This window comes from Corvus kubaryi, unplaced genomic scaffold (genome assembly GCF_017639235.1).
Source record: "Corvus kubaryi isolate FWS band 111438036 unplaced genomic scaffold, C.kubaryi_AGA036_p1.0 37392, whole genome shotgun sequence".
In the NCBI taxonomy this organism is placed as follows: Eukaryota; Metazoa; Chordata; class Aves; order Passeriformes; family Corvidae; genus Corvus; species Corvus kubaryi.
Genome location: NW_024581131.1, coordinates 4,598,341 through 4,620,979, shown reverse-complemented (window position 1 = coordinate 4,620,979; position 22,639 = coordinate 4,598,341). Strand labels below are relative to the sequence as shown.

Below are 22,639 nucleotides of genomic sequence, written 5' to 3'. Positions count from 1 at the left end.
TAAGAGGGGGAAAAGTAATTAAAACATATTCTGCTTTCCATATCTAACTTACCAGAGAATAATTCTAGTAAAAAAAATACATTGTTGAGTTGTGCTTGTGCTTTGAAGCCACAGAAAGAAACGGAGTTCACATACCAGAGAAGTTTGTCCCAGCCAGTTTCTGTCTCCAGCATATCAGCTCATAAAATTCCCTGCCTTTTTGCACTAGTAATAACAGTGTATTCTTTAACTATTAGATTGAACAGGAGAACTCGGATCTTTCAGGTCAGATTTTTCCACACAAAAGACATGAACCTAATTAATAAGTGTGTATCTAGAATCCTCCCAATATGTAATCTGCATTTGCTGTCTTAAATGTCTTCTTGTATGTACAAATTTTCCATGTTTTTACTGATGCCTTGGTGTGCTAAGCCAGTGTGTAGCTTCAGGCCTGTATTCTCCCCTTGACTTCATGCATGTAGTCCTGCACCCACTGTGGCAAGATGGGGATTTCAGAGCAACCTGGTTATATTTAGGCAGGATTTTTTTCCCTGGATGTGCTTTAAAGAAGGGTTTATCCATCCGTTTGGAATACATAATTCAGTAAATGTGATGCAGTCCCTAATTTTAGTGGCTTTCAAGATGCAAAGTACCTCTTCCTTCTTACTCAGAATTTGTATATCTGCTTACATATGGAATAGGTCAGATTGCCACAGTCATTTAGATAGTCTCATGAGATTTTTCAGAACCGCGTATCCATCCCAACTTAGTTAGATGGGCTGATACACATATTTGGAAATCCCAATGGTGTTTGTATACCAACATCATTATGGGTTCACAAGAGACACAGATGAGGTGTGGATCTGAGCATCTGCACAAATAAACTGAAGGAAGGTGGGATCTACTTGAAATTGGACAGTATCTTGAAGAAGCTTTAGTGATAAAAGGATGAAGGTGGAGCTGTGGATGGTCTATCTTAAATTTTTCAACAAGTATGCATTTGTGAAAAACCGATCTTTGGTTTGAAATGGTTTAAAACAAAACGTGACTCTTCCGGCTATGAAGATGTGCTAACACAAGATTTGACATACCAAATGTATGTCATAAGACAGAATTGGGCTAGTAGCATAATTTCTGTCTTACACTCTCTGTTTTCCCCAAGTCTTTCTTTGCAACTACAATTACATAAAGACCTTTAGCAAGATTTTTCAAAAGAGCTCAGATTTTTTCAGGTTGCCCCTCTGATTATTGTAGCACAAGATTCTAGCCATGACTGCATTTTTTGGATGCTCCACAACATGCCCAGTTGCTAAGATTGAATTATTTTTTCATGATGCATTTTTCTAATGCTCTCAGGTATCTATTTCTTCACTTGAAAAATATTCAGGTGCCCATCATTGCCACTTTAGAGTTTTGATTTTTTTTTTTCTATCAATTGCAACCTTTTCAGTGAAGTCTAGAGACACCATGGCTTTTCATCGGGAGACATGGACAAAAGTACCACTTCACTGAACTGCAGCCAATAAAGGGACAGAGCTCGAATTACCACAGGCAAACACTGTGTGTGCAGATGAGTGATCTTGCAGTAAGCTTAAAATTATTTTTCCTTTTCTCCTGTAAACTGTCCTGGGATGGTTGGTTTAGAGTTTTCTCTAAAATATTACACTGGGTAGAGATTTAACATGACATGCCATCATACTTTATTTCAATCCAGGCCCATTTCTGGTTTTAATCACACCATTGTGTTACATGTGTGAGTGAATTTCTGGAAGTACTGGAACTCTGACTCTGACAAGGTATGGACTAATGCATTTTGGCAATGCTGATATTCCAGTCCATTCTTTTACACTGTGGGGTTTTTATTTAAATTAAAAAAAAAAAAAAAAAAAAATCAAGAAGAAGGGCATGTCTTAGGATTCAAGTTGGAACAGGCTTTGTTGGGTTTGGAGTTTTTTTGTCCAGTGACCCAAAGAGAGGCTAAACTGATATAGAAATGATTGGGGATCTTAAGAAACAATAAATAAACAATATGTCATCTTAATGCTCTTACATATTTTTGAAGAGAAATTATTGCTAATGTGTTAGTATTAGTTCTCTTATTGCCCGATTAAAGAGTTTATAACATTATGGTGAGATGACAGGCTGCTAGTTACTTCTTTCTCAGTGAAATATAGCCTGATATTCAAAACCAGAGGCCTGTGTTTGCCAGGTCTTGCTCTATAGGAGAGATCCTAATCTCAGTAAGATAAACTGCTTAAATAAAAGTTGATGAAAGAACAGTCCAGAGACTGGATTATGCTCTAACAGTTTTACAGTGCTTTGCTCTAGCACAATTCTGTGTTTGTGTCCTTAGGGAAGTCTAAACTATTCAGTGTTTACAAAATTGTATTAATCTTGATTTTTGCCAAGTTAATTTCTGTTCAGTATTTTTATATTCGTTTTATTTTGTACTGGGAAGAAATTATGGGGAAAGGGTTAAGAGCATGCTTGCTCTTCATCTGTTTTAAATCCATAAATGTGAGCCCCTGTGCTGTTTCTAGGTTTCAGATTACACTCTGTGATTTATAGGGAAAGGCTGTTCTCCACAAGTTGAAATCCCATGTGTTTCTCCACCATTGTAAAATAACAAATCCCGGAGAATGCTTCCAGTTGCAAAAATTGCAGTTTTGAACTACATTTTTAACTGCCTTTTTAACTGCCTTTTTTCCCTGAAGTGATGGCTTCGACAAGGGAGGTGAAATCCCCTTGTCCTAATGCCATCTTTCACTGTTTGCCATGCTTTTCATTGCAGCTTGCACAAACTGCAGTAACATCCTTGCATTTGCAGTCTTCTATCAGTTTATTTTTGGAGGCTACACCCAGTAAAAAGTGCAGCTGTGAGAAGACACTTATATCACTGTGCATAAGTAACATCCAGAGCCCCTACAGAGATGGTAGGCCAGGAGCCAAGGTGACCTAACAGTCCATCAGCTCCCAGTCCCTTCTGTTGTCCCGTGGGGAAAACGAGAGCAGAGTTTGGCTTCATGTTGTTCAGTGGATTTCTGTGGCAATGGTGGGGGGGTTTGGATACAGTTTAATTTCAGAATACAGTGCTTAGAAAGAGCTTCACAGCAGCAACTTCCACGTTCTCCTTTTCATTACTGAGCAGCAGGAGAATTCGCCAATCACCTCTGTAATAAAAAACCACATGGAAAATGTTAGGACTTCTGAAATAGTAGCATCCCTGATTTTGGTAATTATTTAAATATTGCTATTCACATCAACGGCCTTTTCCTTTCAGATATTTTTCCTGTTGTAATTCCTGTCTCTGCAACAGGAGACCTGCTTCATTTCTTCAGTCACGACCACGCAATGACTTTCATGTGTGTTAAACAGCTGAGATGCTCTCTCAGCTTTGCCTTGGTAGAGTAGTTGAACTTGGGAAGATGTATACATGACTCTAACCTCTTGCCCATGGTTGGTTTTACAAAGAAGAGACAGTGCTTTTACATCTATTCACCATTATTGAAAATACACATATCACTGAGGTGTGGGAAAAAACTGAAGGGGGTTTTGGGTAAAGTCATTGTGTGAGGTTTAAATAATGCAATATTGCTTTGATATTCCATGGATCCCCTATGAACTGCGTCAGTAGTTGACCCAATGAAAGCTTATTTCTTTTGTCTCAAAACAAAAGGTTAAATGGGATGGCAGCAGTAGTGGTACATGATGTGTCCTAATTAAGATGTGAGATACAGCATACATTAAATTAGCATGTGTTATGTAGAGTAGAAACAAATGATTGAGGATAGAAACAAATAGTTGAGAAATCTCGATGGGTTTTGATGCTTTAACATCTCATATTCAGCATTAGATATTTTTGTGTATAGGTTGTATCTGGGGTAAATTCTGAGCAATGCAATTTAAGCCAAATAGAAAAGTCAAACACAGCCGTGAGTTTGCAGAGGTCTTGTAGTTCCCTACAATGAGTACAGCAAAGAGCTACTGTGTAGTGTGAGCAACTTCTCGAGCATAATGAAGTAGTGTAACATCAGCCAGTTAAATATTCAAAGGTTATTGTAAGTTTAATAGGAAAACAATAGAGAGGCAAGTAGCCAGAGGAAATATGGTTATTTCTTCCTAGTGCCTCCAAGTGTAGCCCTGCATTTCCTTGTATAATTCAGAGCTATAAATTACAAGCTCTGCAAAAAATATATTATTTTTAATCTGAAAAGATTGCTTTTAGCCAGAGGAGGCAAAATAATAATATCCATGGCTTCCTGTGTGCACTGAACAAGAAGCTCTGTTGTGTTCTGAATTCAGCTTCTTTAGAAAAGGAGTTTAATGTGTCAGACTGTGTCTGTAAGAGTGCTGTACATTATTATTTACTTATCTGTGATCTCATTTGTGTCTCACTACTTTCAAATTGCTTGGCCTTGAAACCGTGTGAAAAAGCAACAGCCTTCTAAGTCAGTGAGATGCAGAGAGTGAAGAGCTGAATAAAGGTTCTCTGTGATTTGATATGGACATCAGTATTAATTGGTATTTGATAATGACATCACCAAAGCTGGGAAACAATAATCTATTCTAACAAAATGGGAACTGGCTTGTATATTTTTCCTGCTTTCTTTATGTGGTTTTTCAGTCACTTCCAAAGATAATTTTGTCTTCCTATTTTTTTTTTTTTTCTCCATGTTCTTTGTGCAGCTCATCATGTCCTGGTAACAGGCATAAGTTAAAATGCAATTGTGAAAATATGCAGGAAAGGCGATTTAGGATGTGCAAGAAATCTCATGCTCTTGCCTGATTTCAGTACAAACTATTCTAGTAAGAATATTATTATTCTAGTAAGGGCTGTGTTCTTAGCTGCCATCACTGTGGGCAGACCACAAAGGAAATCTCTAATGCTACATCTGTTGCCCCCACTTGCCAGTAGTTGTGAAAACCTACTGCTGATCTTCATTCTAGCTACAGCAATTTGTCTTGGTTCTAGACATAGTGCATATTAGACCATTTCCCCCAAGGAAAGTTGAACAAATTTAAGTGTGATGCTCCAAAATCTTATGCTGTTTAGCTATTCTGGATCCCCTTAGGTTTAGTTGAAAACCACTTTTTGTTTGTTTTTGTTTAAAATATCAAAATCCCCCCCAAAGGAGATGTTACTTTTTAAACTTGTCCTTTTTTGTATGTCTGTTAAAAATCTGCAAGCCAAATCAGGCTAAGTCAGACTGTGTGTAGAAAATAGAGGATTGCTATAACTACATGAAAGGATTTCTCAGTTAAACCCATGACTTTTGAGAAGGGAGACATGAAAGCTGTAAAATAAGATACAAATCCATTAAAAGATGGCTGTGGTTTTAAAATTACATATTTTAAATTTAAAAAAAAGACCAACCACATGTAGTTGGGAAATTAAATAGCGGGGAAAGAAGAGTACAAATGTTAATTCAACTTAAGCTAATTGCCCATGGGCTAATGTTCACAATTAGTAAATAATCAAATTGTTTAGTGGCTGAAGGGTTCACCAAAAGCCTGAATTTGACATTACCCTAGCAGAGCAATTTTTTAATTTAGAATCACTGATACTCCTGTGGAAGTGAGCCCCTGCATTCCCTTAGGTGGGGAACATAAATTACATTATAAGACATGCGTTTAAGTCAAAGAAACTTTTATTTTTAAAATTAAACCCTTGAAACTTACTATTCTATAGAAATTATTCATCAGATGTCTTCATAGAAATAATTAGCTATTGTTGTTGAATTATTCAGTGCTTAGATGAACAAATTCATTTGATGAAATCTTACCCATTCATAACTAGTTTACAAGCACGAACAGGAGTTCAGCAGATGTAGATCTTTCATAAACAGGTTGTTTGCCAGTAATTACTAAAACACCTTTGAATGCTAAGACCAAAGAAATTTTTTAAATCTATCCTACCTGCTGTTTGTGATTCTTCTTGTTCTATGTGTATCTATTATTTCTGTAGTTCTATTGCATTTAAACCTGTGAAGAGCCCAGTGGTGAGGACCATGGGGGATAGATGAATTCGTCCAGTTTTCATTTGTCTTGTCACTGGTTTCTAACTTTGCTTACACTGAAAATGTTATGGGAGCATTTATGTAAATTCCAGTACCTGAAAGCCTACAGGAAAAACATTATTTACAAGGGCAAGCAGTGATAGATCAAGGGGAAATGGCTTCAAACTAACAGAGTGAGTTTAGGTGAGGTATCAGGAAGAAATTCTTTACTATGGGGGTGTTGAGGCACTGGAATAGGTTGCCCGGAGGATCTGTGGATGCCCCATCCCTGGGAATGGTCAAGGCCAGGTTGGAAGGAGCTCTGAGATACCTGGTCTAGGGGGAGGTGTCCCTATCCACAGCAGGGGGTTGTAATGAGATGATCTTTAAGGTCCCTTACAACCCAAACCATTCTATGATTCTGTGTAAACTAAGACCATTTAATGAAACTTCAGTTTTGTAGCTGGTTTGCTCTTCAAATGTCATCATACTTTTCTAATGCTTCTGGGCAGCTTTTACTGGTTTATCCTTAAGATAGTTTTTGCAAGTCATGTATGGGCCAGGCTATGTGTAGAGAGCCCCCAGTAAACTGATCATAATGATGTCAAACAACAGTTGCTAAACTAGCAACAAACAAAAGGAGAAACTGGGTAGTCGACAATATTGTAAATAATCAGTGATTCTGATTTTATCCCTGGGTATGGCGATCAAGCATTTCCTATTTCAGAATACACAGCGATGCAACCTAATCTCTTCCAATTTACAGCAAATTCTAAAGTGTTGCTCAATACAGAGAGATTCCCATCTGGGAATGGGCAGGGAATGACAGAATAACCTTGAGCCACAGCAAATTCTATACCTAAAGTGCCTGGAGGACTAAGGATGGAAGATTTCATTAGACTTAAATGCACTAATGAAATGGTTTAATGTAGTTACTCTGAATCTCATCCACCAGATTCTGTGACAAGGAATGTTTTTCAGTTCCGGAATGGAAAAGAGTATTTCAGTTCACATGCACAACATATGATTAAAAACTGATGCATTAAAGATAAAGCTCAAATCTAAATAATGATTACTGCCAAAAACTTCAGACCAACCAACTTCAGACTTCTTTCTTAATACTTTACCCTGTCCCAAGTCAGAAATTTAAGATGTCTGCAGAGAATTTAAATAGGTTTTAAAAACTGAGTTTAACTTCAAATTAGTGTTAGGTTTACTGAGAAATGGGCATTTTGTAAAAGATATTAAAAATCTGTGGCTCTCTCCAACTGAGTTTTCATTTTTATTAAACTCATTCTGAATAGACAGCATTGACCTTTTAGCTCCGATAATATCAGCGTCCACGTTCGTTGGGAGGCCTGTGCCAAACATTACGGTCCTGATAATGAAATGTTCTGCACAGGAACAAAAAGGCAAGTGTTATAAATAGGAAATTAGCACCACCTTTTCCCTGCCCTGTTGCTTTAATATTTCTGTTAACACTAAACCAATATGTAGAACACCTTCCGGAGATGAAAAGGGGAACAAACTTCTAAGGGATTTACTAAGGGTTTCATATAAAATTTAGCAGCTTTATAAGGACAATAAGTATTTCTAATTAGTAATTGCTTTTCCTTTCTTACTCTTTATTGAAATAACTCTATTTGAGCATGGGGATTAATCTTGTAAAACTTAATTTTAAAGAAAGTTTTTTATTTTTCTTGAATCATAGAGCAACCAAACCACACACCTGCTTACTTCCTTTTTCATAAAGCCACACAGTTTTTGCAACCAAAAGGTTTTAGCCTTTGTCCCAGAGCATTCTTCTGGGGTGGCCCTGCAGGTTCCCTGCCAGGAAGAGGGCAGGCGGGTGCTGGCTGAACAGTGACATTCACTGGTGGCTGTCAGTGAGTGTGGGACTGGGGAATGAGCCACAGCTTCGGAAACCTACTGAGGTTTGGGCTCATTGTGTTGTGAAAAATGAACAATACGTAGTCAAATGTACAAAAATCTGAATTGCAACAGTTCAGAGCATTTATTGATGTTTAGCAACTTTCCAACCAAATGGGAATGTCAGTTGAATTACATAAAGTACTTCATCATGCTTGTTTTCCAATTTAAGTGAAATTCCAGTTCAGATTTCTGATGGACTGATGAAGAGATCAGGTTTCCTCCAAGTGCCTGGTTGTAGGTTATTTATCTTAACAACTAAAGGAGGCAGGAAAAACTAAGGATTTCTACTCACTTAATTCTGCCAGGCTTTCTTTTTTAACGTGGGTGCTCAATCCATAGTATTTTGTTGCCAGGGTTTTTTTATCCTCGTTTCTTGTGCTTTGAATAGCCCCTGCATCCACAGCAGGTCATTTTTAAGTGCAAGTACAAAGCAGACCTAGTTTATACCTGCAAATAATGTAGGTTTGTATGAATCTATTGGTCCTATTACAACTCGGCTGGTCTTCTGTTTTTGAATTGTTACATCCTTCTTCATCCATCTGGATTCCTAAGGGTTATAACAATGCTGTAGATTCCTTGGTGGCTTCAGGACCTAATTCTGTGAGTTTAAGTCCATGAGAAATGCCACATAGTATGTGTTATATTCAAGGTGATCTTGATGTCCTGTTCATATTGAGAAAAAAATTACTGGTAGCCAGTGAAAGCTATTGGCAGTTTTTCTTCAGACGGGTGCAGGCTGAGAAGTTGTCCTGTATCAGAAATGTTAATCTTCAGATTGATTTTAAAGGCATGCTATGTATATTACTGTTTAAGGTGACATGCTGCTGGTTATTAGAACAAGTCAAGTGGTGTTTGGCAAGTTCCCTCAGATTTCAGTTATGATAGTAATGGGCATGGGGATGATGAGGCTCAAAGCCTGATGAATGCTCCAGAGAGGAAAATAGCTTTGTTGCCAAAAGGGCAAAAGCTGTGCCTGCTGACCCTGTTGCTAATGCACTTATCCAACAAGCTTTCCCCCAAAGTCAGGCAAAACTAAACATCTGAAAATGAGGGACTGCAGTTGCAGGAGAGCTCACGCAGCCACACTGAAGCAGGCAGGCTCTCTGGAGTATCCCAGCAGTCCCTGAAAATCCCTTCCACGCTGCTGGCGGAGACTCACTGTGCACAGCGGTGCTTCTCCAAAGGGTGTGGGGATGGACACACCAGGAAGGTGAGGTGCTGCACTCCGGCAGCACACTCAGGTGAGGTCATTTCCAGCCACACTCCTAAAAAAAAAAAAAAGTATTCACAGAAGTGAGGGCGGTAAGGTATTGAGTGCCCATCTGATGTCTAAGCATGCTCCATGTGCCCAGAGGTTGCAGACAGTCCCTCTGTAACCAAAATTCAGAGATGTCACAAGTGGCTGAACAAACAAATATCACCAGTTAATGATTAAGCTCTCAATTTACTAAGGCATTTGTTACCAGTTTGCCAAAGAGATCAAACAACCGTGAATCATAACCTTGGCTACTAATTAAATCCTTTATTCCCTTCTCTCATCGCAGAAGCATTTAATCTTGAGGAATCAGGACAGCCTGTTGCGCAGAATTACATTTTACAGCATAAGCAGAAACAAGCTCACTGTAAGCATTCCTACTGGAGCTGAAAATGGGAAGGATTAAAATGAGAATATTAACTTTCCCTCCTGGCATGGTAGTTCATGTTAGCACTGAAAAATGATTGATGGTGAATAGGTGCATTGGAAAATCATTTTGCTGGTGTAGCTTTGTTATTTCACTGAATGGCAAATATCATTTTTATTATCTGCCTGCCTTGCTTATGGATGGGGCTTGTCCTCTAGATAGAGAATGAAGGATTTGGTGTGCTCTACTGGTGACTGGCTGTCCCAAAGAAAAATGGTTTACTCAGAAATAATGGACTGTGAAGAACACCCCAGAGGAAATGAGGCATAAACCAAAATACTACAAGCAGTTTTATGGCAATTCAAATATATTTCTATTTGTCAAAAGATGTTTTTGTGTGCTTTTATGTATAGGATGTATAGCTGCATGATATCATACCTTTGATATTTACTAGAAAATTAAACCGTGTTTACCTTTTTGGCTCCCATCTCTGTGAAGCAGAACTTAAAAGCCCAAACACTCTATTTCCTTTGGGTTTTGGGGAAGTCGTCCAAGTCCCTAGCAGCAGAATGATGCAGCACAGGCTCACAGAACAGGGGTTTCCTGAAGTAGCATTAGGCTAACTCTGTCCACTGGGAATTGATCCAAGCACACGGCCATTCCAGTCAGGAGTAGCAAATTTCCACTTTTGTAACTCGAACCGTGATGTTGCAGTCAGATCTGTGGGAACAGGGACCTGGAGACAGTGCCTCCAAGACACCTCAGGAAGGTGTTAAGAGGGAAAGGACTTCCTATGCAGATCCAACTGCAGGTTTGGTGTATAATTTTTGAGGTGCAGACAATTTATATAAATAACTTAGAGGCATAAAAATCTGTAGACCTGTGGTGAAAAGCTGTATATTATTAGCTTGAAAAGCAGTGCATTTTATGCTGTTTCTGGAGAAAGTAATCTTTTCTATCATTGCTAAATCTGAACAATTTCTATAACAGAAAGAACTCACCCAAGAGGCAATAGCTAGAAGTAGGAAATGATGGCTCTTTTTGGTTCTGTTTCTGGCTTTGCAGAAAGCGGTTTTTCTGCTTAAAAAAGGGTGAGTTTTCAGAAGGGGAACACCCCAGCTACACCTATTCAGACAGCAGGCATCCACCATTTGCACATGCAGAACATTTTTTTTGCTGGGGGAGATCTATCCTGAGGGAACATGTGAATACTCATTAAAATTCCAGGTTATGTTTAGCTGAAGAGGCTTGGGTGATACCAGGCTATATCCTACTAAAGACACAGACTTATATAAACTTTTACAGAACTTAAATATGACTTCTCTGTTCCTTAGTGAGTATGAATGCTGTCATCTTCAGCAGAAACAGAAAGCACTGCAAAGTGACATCTCAATATGCAGGTCTATCAGTATTACTAATAATAAGCGTATAAAGATAAAACATCTGGAACATCTAACTCTGCTTTTACAGCTGCTCCCCAAAGCCATCAGTAGAAGTCTGTTTGGGATGAGAGTTAGAAACACTTGATGTTCATGCAGTTAAAAAGGAAATAAAGGTGGTGCTGTAATGTCATTCAAGTGCATCTTGGTAAGAGTAATAGAACGAGCAATCTGAATAATTGGCTTCATGTTTGAGATGGTATTTTAATGTTAAGAAGGACGATGCATTATTTTTTGCAAGCTTTGAAAAATTTGAAGTACCTGTTGGTCTTAAGGCACTCTTTGAAAAATAACGTCAGGTTCTATGAAAATCTGTCATTTGAAAGTACAATGAGCAAATTATTTTCTTTTTATTCTCTTTTCAGACCATATGCATATGCACAAAGAGGGGGATATATTTTTTAAAGACCTGTCAGATTATTTTGTCATTGTATTAAGTTATAGTTCAGTTTGGGGATAAATATGTATGTAGATGTTATATCCAGCAACCACAAGATCATTCGGATTGTTTAGCAGGCAACAAACCAAAAATCTTTCAAGGGTTTTTTTTTTAAATAATTCCTTGGAAAAAAACAGGATTCATTAAGTGAAGAAACATGTAATACAGAAATTGTGGGGTGAACACCACAAAAAAACCAAACAAACCAAAAAAACCTAAAAGATGGATTTCTGGAGTGACTGTATAAAAGCCGTTCATGGCTGGATATGCATGAACTTGGGAGTTTGGGGGTTCTTTTGTGGAAATGAAACTGGGAGGTATGCATGGTGGTTTGCTTAGAGACAGAAGGAAGTTATGTGGACACTTCTTTTAGCTCTGAAATGTGTGCAAACCTAGCGTGGGTCAGATAAAACCCTGGATTTTCAGAGCCTTCTTGAAAGGTGAGGAAGGTCAGCAGAATGGTGTGTTGTGCTCCCAGGCTGGATGGCAGCTACTTACACTGCACACTGATGTGTTGGTGAAGGATTTTCTGCAGACTGTTATATTTACTGTCTGGATGGAGATGCTCTTTCCCCCCCTCACTCTCCTCCTTTTTCCCACAGGCTGAGGGAGCACCACCGTGCTGCAATCAAGGTGATTCGGAGGATGCAGTATTTTGTGGCAAAAAAAAAGTTCCAGGTGAGTTGTGAATAGAAAGCTCCTTTTCTAAATAAACCCTTTTATTCTCCTGATCCATTGTTTCTTTTAGAAATTTAAGAGAGACTAACACAATTCATTTCAGTAATGGTGAGCTACACCCACTATTCTCTCCCTCCTTCAATAGGGTGGTTGTTTCATGGCAGGTTAGTCAACTGTGGATGCACTGGAAATAGGCTAAACTCCTGAAATGCAGTCTGAATTAAAATGTTATTTTCTGCTAATGGACTTGACCCTTAGCCCTCTTGTTATCGCTGTCTCTTTCTGGCAGTGCAAACATTCTCGTACGTCTCCATTAATTCTGAGCTGTGTGCTGCTTTCATGCCGAGTCAGTAGGATTAGAGATTAAAATACTACCTCAGCCTTGTTTCTGTCCCTTACTCAATGATAATGAAGTCCTGATAAGAAACTGAGGTGGAAATTTGTTAGTGTATTGGAAGGTTTCTCATTTCTTCTCCTTTCTTCCCTCTGCATGGTAGGAGACCTCCTTCCCAGTTAGTGAGATATCAATTCTCTTTCCTCCTCTGGCCCTCAATGACACATTTCCTGTGTGCCGCTCCACTTGCTGTGGTCTTGTGATGCCATAAGCATTTAACAGTAGCTAATTAACCTTGTTGCCTGGTCTGAATAAAAAATTCTGACTGCACACTTTCTAAAAATCAATTTCATTAATCCAGTAAAAACACGTGTCAACAGCCTTCAGCTTGATTTAAACCAGATGAATACATATATATATAGGTAATAAATATATTACTTTACTTAAAATTAATTTATAAGGGTTAATCTTCAGAGAACAGGCTTCACAACTGAAAATGCAAAGGATGAGAGAGTCTTAACTGCCTACATCCATTTTCACACATGACCTCACTACTACTGCTTACAATAGGCCAGAAAGCTATCCCACCTCTAATCTAGACCCTCCAAAAAAGGGAGAATGTAATTTCTCCTTCAAATGTGAAGGCCACAAAACTTAAGATCAAAAAGATGTTGATGATGATGATTTTCAATTGACAGTCCAATATATCTGTAAGGCAAAGTCTTCTGCTACTTCAAACCCACGATTTTGATTTCCTTGTAAAATTTAGAAGCACTGCCTGAATTCTTTAACGCATTTCTACTTTGCATATTTTCATTTTTACTTAAATTCTTGAGTTAATTTATGACTAAGGTTGCCTGAGCTTTTCAGAAAATTGCGTTAGTTATGTATAATGTATTCAGACTGTCACCATTGAGGCTGAAATCTCCCATGTCTAGAGTTTTCTTGAAAAGAGTGCTTTCAAAAACTCTTCTAGCACATTTCACCTTTTATTATCATTATTAAACTAAAATTAAGAAAGGCACAATGTCTCAACTACTTGAAATTAATATTTATAGTCATTTTGTTGAGAAGTTTCTTAGCACTTGCTGGTCAGCACTTGAAACTTGGCAAGAGATGTGGCCCATTCCAGTCATGTGTCTGCTGCTGTTGTATGAATAATTGCCTAAATGTGGCCTGTTCCATTAAAATCTAATTTATTTTCATTCTAAAACTTGATTGTGATCCTTTGCTCTGTGGTAATTACTGAATCATTGCTCTCATAAATTTAGATCATAAAATATTTGCCATGGTATTAACTAAACTGCTCAGTAACAAGAAATCCACACGTTCTATATCTACCTCCCAAGTGGTATTTGTCAGAAACAGATTTTGAAAATGCCTGAACACTGCGTGCAACATTATCCACCTGGCAAATAAACCAAAGTCCCCTGCGGCAGATGATTTGATAGAAGCTGAAAAAGCATTTGACTGAATAGAATGGGACTATTGAGTTCATACTTAAAACTTGTTTGTGCTCAGTATCTCGGTTACTAATCTGGCTTCTCAGTTGTACTCTCACTTTCGCATCTGCAAAAGGCCCAGTCCTGGCCATCTGCAAAACTCCCCAACAAGGTTGTCTCTCATCTGTCTTTAGCAGTCTTCCTTCTTCCTGAATAACCAGTATTAGCTGCTGCTAAAGAACTGAAGATGTCATTTGGCTGAAGTGGGGTGGATCTCAAGTCACCCCTGTGTACAAGTGATACGCTGCTGTTCCTTCAGAAGCAGAATCTCCAGTAGGAATGTAGGGCAATATCTCATACTTCTCCACAGTTTTTGTATGCAGGTTTATGATCCAGCTTAAAAATTTGGAGAGCACCAAAGGTATAGTTTTCTAAAGCACCCAAGTAACTTAGTGCACAAAGTCACCTTGAAATTCAAGCCACAAGGTGCTTTTGAAAATCTCTTCTGTAATTAAGAGATAACCACTGTCATTATTCTTTCATCAAAGTGTGTTGTAAATCTGTTCCATGCACATAAAATAATCTTAAGAAATTAAATTGCTTTGACATGTGCCAAGTAATGACTGTACTGTTCCTAATAAGCAGACTAATGTAATATCTGAAAATAAGGTAAAGCAGAAGCTGCATTTTAAAAATGTATCTTTCAGCATTTAAGAGGTGTGCACAGCTGTCTTCTGGTAGATATTTGATTTCTAAGCTTTATGTTTATGTGAAATGTATGTTCCAAAAAAAAAGAAAATTCAGATATTTTCTTTCTGTAACTATTGAAAAAAAACCAGAACAAACCCACAACCAAATTTTATCTGAAGTGCTCTGGGCTATTCATGCTTAAAATTAGCTGGAACACTGAGGAAGGACGGCACTTTACAGGAGTATTTTTTAGAGGTGCCTGTGAAGCTTTTGAGTAGGGCAGCATAGGAAGAAGGAGAGGAAGAGGAAAATTTTGCAAAATAGGTCCCAGCATGAACCCAGCATGGTTCTTAAACTATACCAGCTGTTTGCAGGACACACCTGTAGGCCTAAATTTGACTAGATATATTTTTTAAAGAGCTCAGCTAATAACAGGGGGTGATGGCATCAGAAGGACAAAAGCCAGTTAGAAAGCAAAGCTTTCCTGTTTAAAAATAAATAAATAAATAAAACAAATAAAGAAAAGCTAAACAGGGATACAGAGATTTTCAAAGGACATGAAAAGCAAGTCTTTGTGAAGTATCATTTCCTCTTTAAAAAGAAGGAGAGAAATTTAGGCTGTGTTTCAAAGTCCAGGTTTAAATATAGCCCTTATGATGATGCCCATGTATAACCATGAACCCAGCACAATATTATAAAGAATTAATACCTTTTTTATGGATGCGTTTATGTTCTCGTAAAGTCTGTAGGACTGTTTCAAATTCTGTACAAAAGATCACATTCAGCACAAGTCCTGTGCATCAGTGAAGGTGAATGACTTGTGGTTAAGGAAGGATTTTGTAGATTATAGGGAAAGCAGACTTAAAAATGAATGCTTTTCTAGACTTCATTCACCCTACCTACCAAAAAAGAATTTCATGTATTAGTTATAAAGCAGATGTTTTTGACAAAATCTAATACTACAACTGAATTTCAGAAAGAAAATCACTATACTTGGTTATCTTACTGATTAATGAGTAAATAACCTTTGTTTTCTGAACATGAAAGTTTCTAGAAGTCTTAAAACTTACGTACATGGATACAACTGTGATACACAAAGACCAGGAATTTGTTCTGATTTCCCATTTTCATTTTGAAAACTTTAAAGATTTTCTTTCCATGTAAATTCTTCCAATTGAGTAAGTTAATTTCCTTCTAAAATAGCTTTTTAACTTGTGGCTTGATTTTTACCATGGCAAATATTTTATATGTAACATAAATTAAAAATACAGGTTGCAGTTCTACTGCTGACGTAACTGTTGCCTGATTTGTTACAATTTCCCTGGAAAATCTTGCATTTCTAGTCTTGTAGTTCATCATATTACATGATTCATATGAATTGTGTGTGTAATCTTTTCTAATCTCTGCACTGCGCTCTACTAAATTATGTATTTCAGTGCCCTGTGCTTCACGGGGTGTTCTATCCTTTTTATTTGACTGTTACTTGGTTCCATTTCCCGGAAATTCCCCTTTCCTGGATTCCCCTCTCCCTTTCCCAGGTCTGCCTCCCTGCCCATGCAGTTACTAGGGAACAACAACAGCCACAGCCAGCGGTGTACATTTAATATTTGGCATTGGCTTTTGTACCTTTTACAAACTTTCATTTATGATGGGGGAAATTTTAACTTATTTAAGAGTTTTGCCATGAGCTTTGGTTAATTAGCAGAGGACTAAAAGTAAGGAAGAGAAGCAGTTAAGGAAAGCTGTGGGACTGGCTTCTGCTTTTGTCTTTTCCATACTCATTTGTTGCCTGCTGCAGGGTTTTTTTCTTTTTAAAAAATTATGATATGGTCAACATCAAGAGTATTTTCTCATGGAAGATCAGCTTTCAATATCAAGTAGTTACAGAAAAATCAGTACTGACTATTAAATACCCAGTCATACTTAGAAATTTGTCTTCATTCATAAATTCTATTTACTCTAGGTTTTCAGTTCTTGTTTTAAAGAGAAAGAAACAACCCTGTAAATGAAAAACAGGCAGGGAAATACCTACACTACTGTCAGGCTCCCGTGGCAGAGCATGAGGGTGGCAAGGGAAAGCTCTGCATCTTTATTCTCACTGAACATCTTCCCTTATTTATAGAACAGAAAGAATCCAAGAATTCTTTTTTTTTCTTAATGTCACCATGTTTACAGTACTAGTCCATGGAAAGATTTATGGGCTTGTGCCATGGCTGATTCATATTTCTTTCCTTGTGGATGTCAGTTATGGTTTTTGTGTGTGTAAGCAGTTGGGATGCTTGGAAATTCTTCTGTGGTTCTTGGTTAGATGAAGCAATTCCCAGTCCTGCTCAGCCTTCCACTAGAGAGTATCTCACATTCACCCAAGGCTTGCAGTTCACTTGGGGAATCTGGGAGACTGAAATGTAATTTGTTTGATGAAGCGATGTTATTCCTGAAATGTGGGTGCTACTTCCCAGGCAGGTGCAGAGTACTGCATAAAGATACCACTGTTTTTTGTATTGTATCTCACTTTCCTTTGGCTTAGAAAAAAAAGGTATTTATGGCATGGAATAAAGGAAATCCTGAAGTTTGGGAAATAAGATAAAGCAGTGCAGAGACATCTGCTTTTGAACTACAGGTGACAAAATACTTCTGAGACTTCAAAAGGGATCCAAGTTCTGGTGTCATCGAAGCTACCACTGAAAACTCTTTTCCTTGTTCTCAAAAGGTGCAAGAAAGGAGAAGTTGTAACTCAGCATTACCAAGGGTTTTACAAAACCTTGAAAATTATCTGTGGAGTTTCTATAAACAGCATAATGAATGAGTCAGAAATCATAGAATAGTTTGGGTTGGGACGGACTGTTAAAGGCCATCTAGTGCAAAGCCCCTGCCATGAGCAAGGACATCTTCACCCAATCAGGTTGCTCAGGGCCCCTCCCAACCTCACCTTGAATGTTTCCAGGGATGGAGCATCCACACTTTCTCTGGGCAACCTGTTTAAGTGTCTCACCACCTTCACTAAAGAATTTCTTCCTAATATTTAATCTAAACCTGCCCTCTTTCAGCTTGAAGCCATTTCCCCTTTCTCCTATCACTACAGGCCCTTGTAAAAAATGTGTCCCCATCTTTTTTAAAAGCCCTCTTCAAATACTGAAAGGCCTCAGTGAGGTCTCCCTGGAGCCTTCTCTTCTCCGGGCTGAACAACAGAACTCTCTCAGCCTGTCTATAGCAGAGGTGCTCCAGCCCTCTGATCATCTTTGTGGCCTCCTCTGGTCTCATTCTAACAGGTCCATGTCTTTTCTGTGCTGGGAACCCCAGTTCTGGCATGGATTGGACTCTATATTAAAGGTATCTTAAATTTGTTGCTGCCCTTCAACACGTTCATTCACTTGCTTTGCAGTTAGTCTTGGTGTTTATAGGTTGATACTATTGCCTTTAATACTACACAAAACTTGTTTTATTACTAATAGGTCAAATTAAGTCTTTTCCATATATGAGGTGCAAATTACAGACACAGGGCATTTCTTGCACCAGTGTTTCCCAGCAGTTTTGAAAGCTCAGCCAGTCTTTCAGGAAGAGGAAATCAGTCATGCACCTTCATTTAGGACTGTGTTTTAACTTCCCATGGTAAGACCTGAACTGTGAACCCCAACTGCTGACTGAGAACAGGGGTTTGTGCATGTGCACGACCTCTTTATTTTTCAGTGGCCAAGGAATATGAACCTTACTTCTAGAAAAAACTAGAGTGTGCACAGACTGCTGAGCAAAGTGCCAGATAAACATTTTTGGCTCCAAGCTCTTTTGAGCTCAAGTTCAGTGGATTATCTCTTGAAAGGCATACAGACCTGCAGTAAGAAAAAAGTGGATGAAATGAGAACTGTCAGAATTATTCCACCAAAAATGTGTGATCATGGCAACAATCAAAATAACTCATATGTTTACACAGTGTTAAAAGAACTTACTGTTTACTCTTCAAAAACATCTCCATCGCCACTGACCATTCCTCCATCCTTTTGACTAAAAGGCATGTTTTTTGTCTCTTACTTTACAGCAAGCCAGAAAGCCCTATGATGTCCGAGATGTTATTGAGCAATATTCCCAGGGCCACCTCAACCTGATGGTGCGAATCAAGGAGCTACAGAGGAGGTACATCAGTGAAGCCCAGCCTTGGTGTACCTGCAAACAGCAGCAGAAGGATGTTTGTAAATTGGGCAGTGATTGGGGTCTACAGATAAAAAACTGACAGGGGTAAAGGTGCCATATTGGCAGGACTGTGCAAAGTTAGGGAATATGAAATGGCATTTGTGTAAAGTTTCTTTTTCACACAGGGAGGAAAAGGCAAAAAAGCTTAAAAATCTGATGATTGGGACTTACATGTATTACCTCAGTCCCTGCTAGCTGTGACTATAGACTGCAATCCCTATATGTTAGGGGCTGTGTCATACCTGGAGAGTGCAATACTCTCACCTGCTCTGGTAGAATTGCACGTAAGAGCAAACTAAGAGATGACAGATGCAACAAGAAAGCTGCAGAAGAACAAGGAAAAGACAAATCAATGCTGATCATGTGGAAAAGTGATGGGCATGGTAAAACTTTGCAGTGCTTAAAGAAGCTACAGAGCAATCTAAGTCAAATCCCATTTTGTTACTATACTTTTAATTTCAAGCTACTCTTGAGCTACTCTCAATAAAGCAACTGCTTCACTTACAGGACAAACCAGAATTGTCTGAACTTCACTTTGTTTGTTTGTGAAGAGGCCTCCCTGCTTCAACTAAGGAGAGTGAAGAGGCTGGTTCAGACTGATAAAAAACAAAAATGTTTTCTTTTTGTTTTATAGGTTGGACCAGTCCATAGGAAAGCCATCTCTTTTTATCTCTGTCTCAGGTAAGTTAATGCAAACGATGTGTCTAAAACCAATCTGATGAATGTATAATTAATGGAAAATACTTGTTAAAATACTTCATTTTATTGCCAAATTTTTAAACAGTGCCAACTGGTTGTGCTCTGAAGATTAAGCATTGCCAATAATATCTAGTCATCAACACTTTTAAATGAGGGTTGTTGTTATTTAGATTCTTAAAGCACCAACTTTCACTGAATTTTTCAAAATGTTGGCCCTAGTCTTTCTGAGACTCACCATATTTTCAATAAATTGGTGTGGTAAGATTGCAGAGTTCCTGTGAAATTGGTAATATTCACATAGATCTTTGATAGCTTTGAAAAGAGGCTGGAAAAGGAGCACAAAGCACTAAGTTTGTGACAAGTGTGGCTAATGAAAACTCTCTGTTTATGTCATCTGAAAATTCATCTTTCTATATGTTTTATAGTGGGGAAAAAAAGATAAAATGTTACCAAATGTGTTATTCAAGTTGTCTGTAGAGTCCTTTGCATACTGGCAGATTGTTTTTAAGTGGCAATTAAAACATTAACTTAATTGGGAACATTTTTGCTTTCCATGGTTAAAGCATAAAACTAAGATTAAAAATGCCCTAAACTCAGGGCTATTAAAAGCCCTGGTGTGGGCCAGGACTATTAAAAGAAACAAAAAACTACTTCTAAGGAATGGATCTATCAGCCTGGTAAGGGTGTTCAGTTACATGGTGTTGGTGGGCTAGTTAAACACACCCTGTTGTGGTTTGCTGCTATTTTGTTATACCACCATATATTAATTTGAAAATGTTTCTTGTTCCACAGAGAAAAGCAAAGATCGAGGAAATAACACGATTGGTGCCAGGCTGAACAGAGTGGAGGACAAGGTAAGCCTCAGTTGAACAGGCAGTGAATGAGGACATGGTTTGTGACCAAACAGTGCTTGTTTCATAGGATGTGAAGGAAAATTCAACTTAAAAGGGAGTTGAATGCCTGGCTTTTCCAGGTGATGGAGCGTAAGTTTTGTCGCAGATTGCGTTTTTGGTTCTCATCATTTTAACAGAATAAAAAAAGAACCGGAATTTAATTGATTTCAGTCTCTTTTGAGACTTGCTTGGGGTTTTTTATTTTTAATTGTATATATTACCTATATCTCAATGCTTTACTTCCTTCCTCCCCAACAGATAAAAGGCTCTGTTCCTTTAATACCTCAGCATATTATGGTGCCTAAGATTTGCCTTTGATCGTTGCTCTGTTGTTTACATAAGTCCACCTACAATTCCTCAGAGAGGGAGATAGCAAACCTTGTTCCATCCTGGTTTTCATTCCTTATGATAAATGGAGTTTCTCCTTCCAAGTGATGTGAATCCAAAAAAATCAGACTTGTTCTATAATCCCAAATTAACAGTTAAGTGCTTTGTAACTCTTTATTTCAATGCTAGCTATGCTTGAAAAAATAGATGACAGGTAGAGGTTGTGTCATTGTTAAAAAATACAGGTTTGCCTATGCTGGTATTTAAGAAAGAAAGGAGGAGTTAAGAATAACAGTTTGAATCTTTTACTGATCTCTTAGAGTGATTTGGTGAGGGAGTGAAAGCATTTCTTTTCTTGAAGATTATTTCAATCATATATCTGACCTGTTCTTTCGTTATTAAGGATTGAAGCTTTTTCCTGAGGAAAAGAGCTTTCAGAGTGTTTCTTCCACTACTGGAAAATGTGGTAACCTTATGAAGGTTTTGTTCTGAAGAAACATCCAGCAAATACTTTGCAAACTAAAAGAGGTGTGATCAATACATCCCAAGGGTTACAAACTAGCACCCTGATCTGTATTGATGTGCCCGTTTCTTACATATTCCTCCTTAAATACTTCCATAAACTTGAATGATAGTACTCAGGACTGCAGTCTCCTGGAAATAACTGTGTTTTAAGGGAAACGGGTTTCTTTTGGTATATGGGGGGACACACAGGGAGACTGAAGTAGAAGAGAGGAAGGTAGAGTGCATTTAGCACAAAAAAGAATCACTGTGCAGTGCTCCCTCACATCTGTGGTTAATATGTGTTCTTACACATGGAAGCCCTTTCCAGAAAGTTTGGATTACGTTTATTTATTTTCTCTCCATAATGTCAACTAAAAGTGTGGAACACTAGAAAATGTCTTGTGACTTGTGACAAAGAGCAATGACTTTTCAGTGTGGACAAATAATTCTCAAATGGCAGCTAAAGCAGCTTCTCAGTGCTATTTGTAAAATCTCCAGCGAGCCTGGGAAAGCCTTGGTGTTGTACAGGCTCAGAGATAAGCTGTTTGGGGGTTATTAATTACTCTTTTTTACATCCTTACAAATAAGTACACCGTGAATTTATAGTGACTGGGTTTTTATGTCTTGTAATGGGACTGTAAAACACTCCCTGTATAATTTTAGTATAGCTGGGTTAAATTTTAGCCTTGTTTTAAGTAACAGACCCTTCTTTCTTTGCAGTTGCATGAGGTCATCTGTGGTTTCAGAGCTGTATGTTATCTGCCCTATACAGCTAGTCCTATCTGCAGGAATTTTATCTGAAAGTAGCTGAAAGGCTAAAAATAGAGGATTTCAGTTGGACTCAGCAAACAGTGGTTAACATAAAAACACACTGGCAACACTAGAATCACATTTTTGCTGCAGCTGTAGATGGTGGCCAAAGCTAATTTTTTGGTGTTTTTGCTCTCAGAGATTGGCCCTCTCTTTCCCATAAAGTACATGTTGCTTGGTATGCTTTCAACGTACAGTTAAATCCTTCCTGAGCAAAGCACTGTATTAAGGATATTAGATGGTTTTTAAGGTGACAAAATATTTTAAACAGTTTCATCTCATTTGGTTTGTGAATTAGTTTTCAGTCTTGGACTTCAGGAGGAGAGATTTTCAGTGCTGCAGGCTAGTGTCAGCATCTAAACACCTCTTGTGCAATTGAAAAATCTCCTGTAAGTCAGAGGAGGAATTATGGTTCTTCATGGCAAAAGCCTGAATTTTCAAGTATTGACATCAGCAAAATGTTGTGTTTCCTTCTGTAAACTTAGGAACATGCTCATTTAAGGGAGAGTCCTGTAGTCTGTTCATCTTGTGCACTGAGAGAAACTTTGACCTTGTGATTTACGCAGTTTGTGATCCTGAACCTAAAGGTTGTTTCCTAACATGAAGAAGCCAAAGGGATGAATCACACTTGCAAGAACCTTCCTGCAGATTCCTTCCTGCTGAATGTTGT

At 38.2% G+C, this 22,639-nt stretch overlaps 1 protein-coding gene across 5 annotated transcripts in view; it reads left to right on the top strand.

The window, feature by feature from the left end:
* The window catches only part of KCNQ1 (potassium voltage-gated channel subfamily Q member 1), a 337,169-nt gene that overhangs the window by 214,062 nt on the left and 100,468 nt on the right, over positions 1–22,639 (top strand). For all 5 annotated transcript variants that reach the window (XM_042038606.1, XM_042038608.1, XM_042038607.1 and 2 more), the window contains 4 exons: positions 12,010–12,085; positions 18,585–18,679; positions 19,371–19,417; positions 20,228–20,289. In XM_042038606.1, the coding sequence (XP_041894540.1) occupies positions 12,010–12,085; positions 18,585–18,679; positions 19,371–19,417; positions 20,228–20,289 (280 nt within the window). The remainder of the gene's footprint in view (positions 1–12,009; positions 12,086–18,584; positions 18,680–19,370; positions 19,418–20,227; positions 20,290–22,639) is intronic.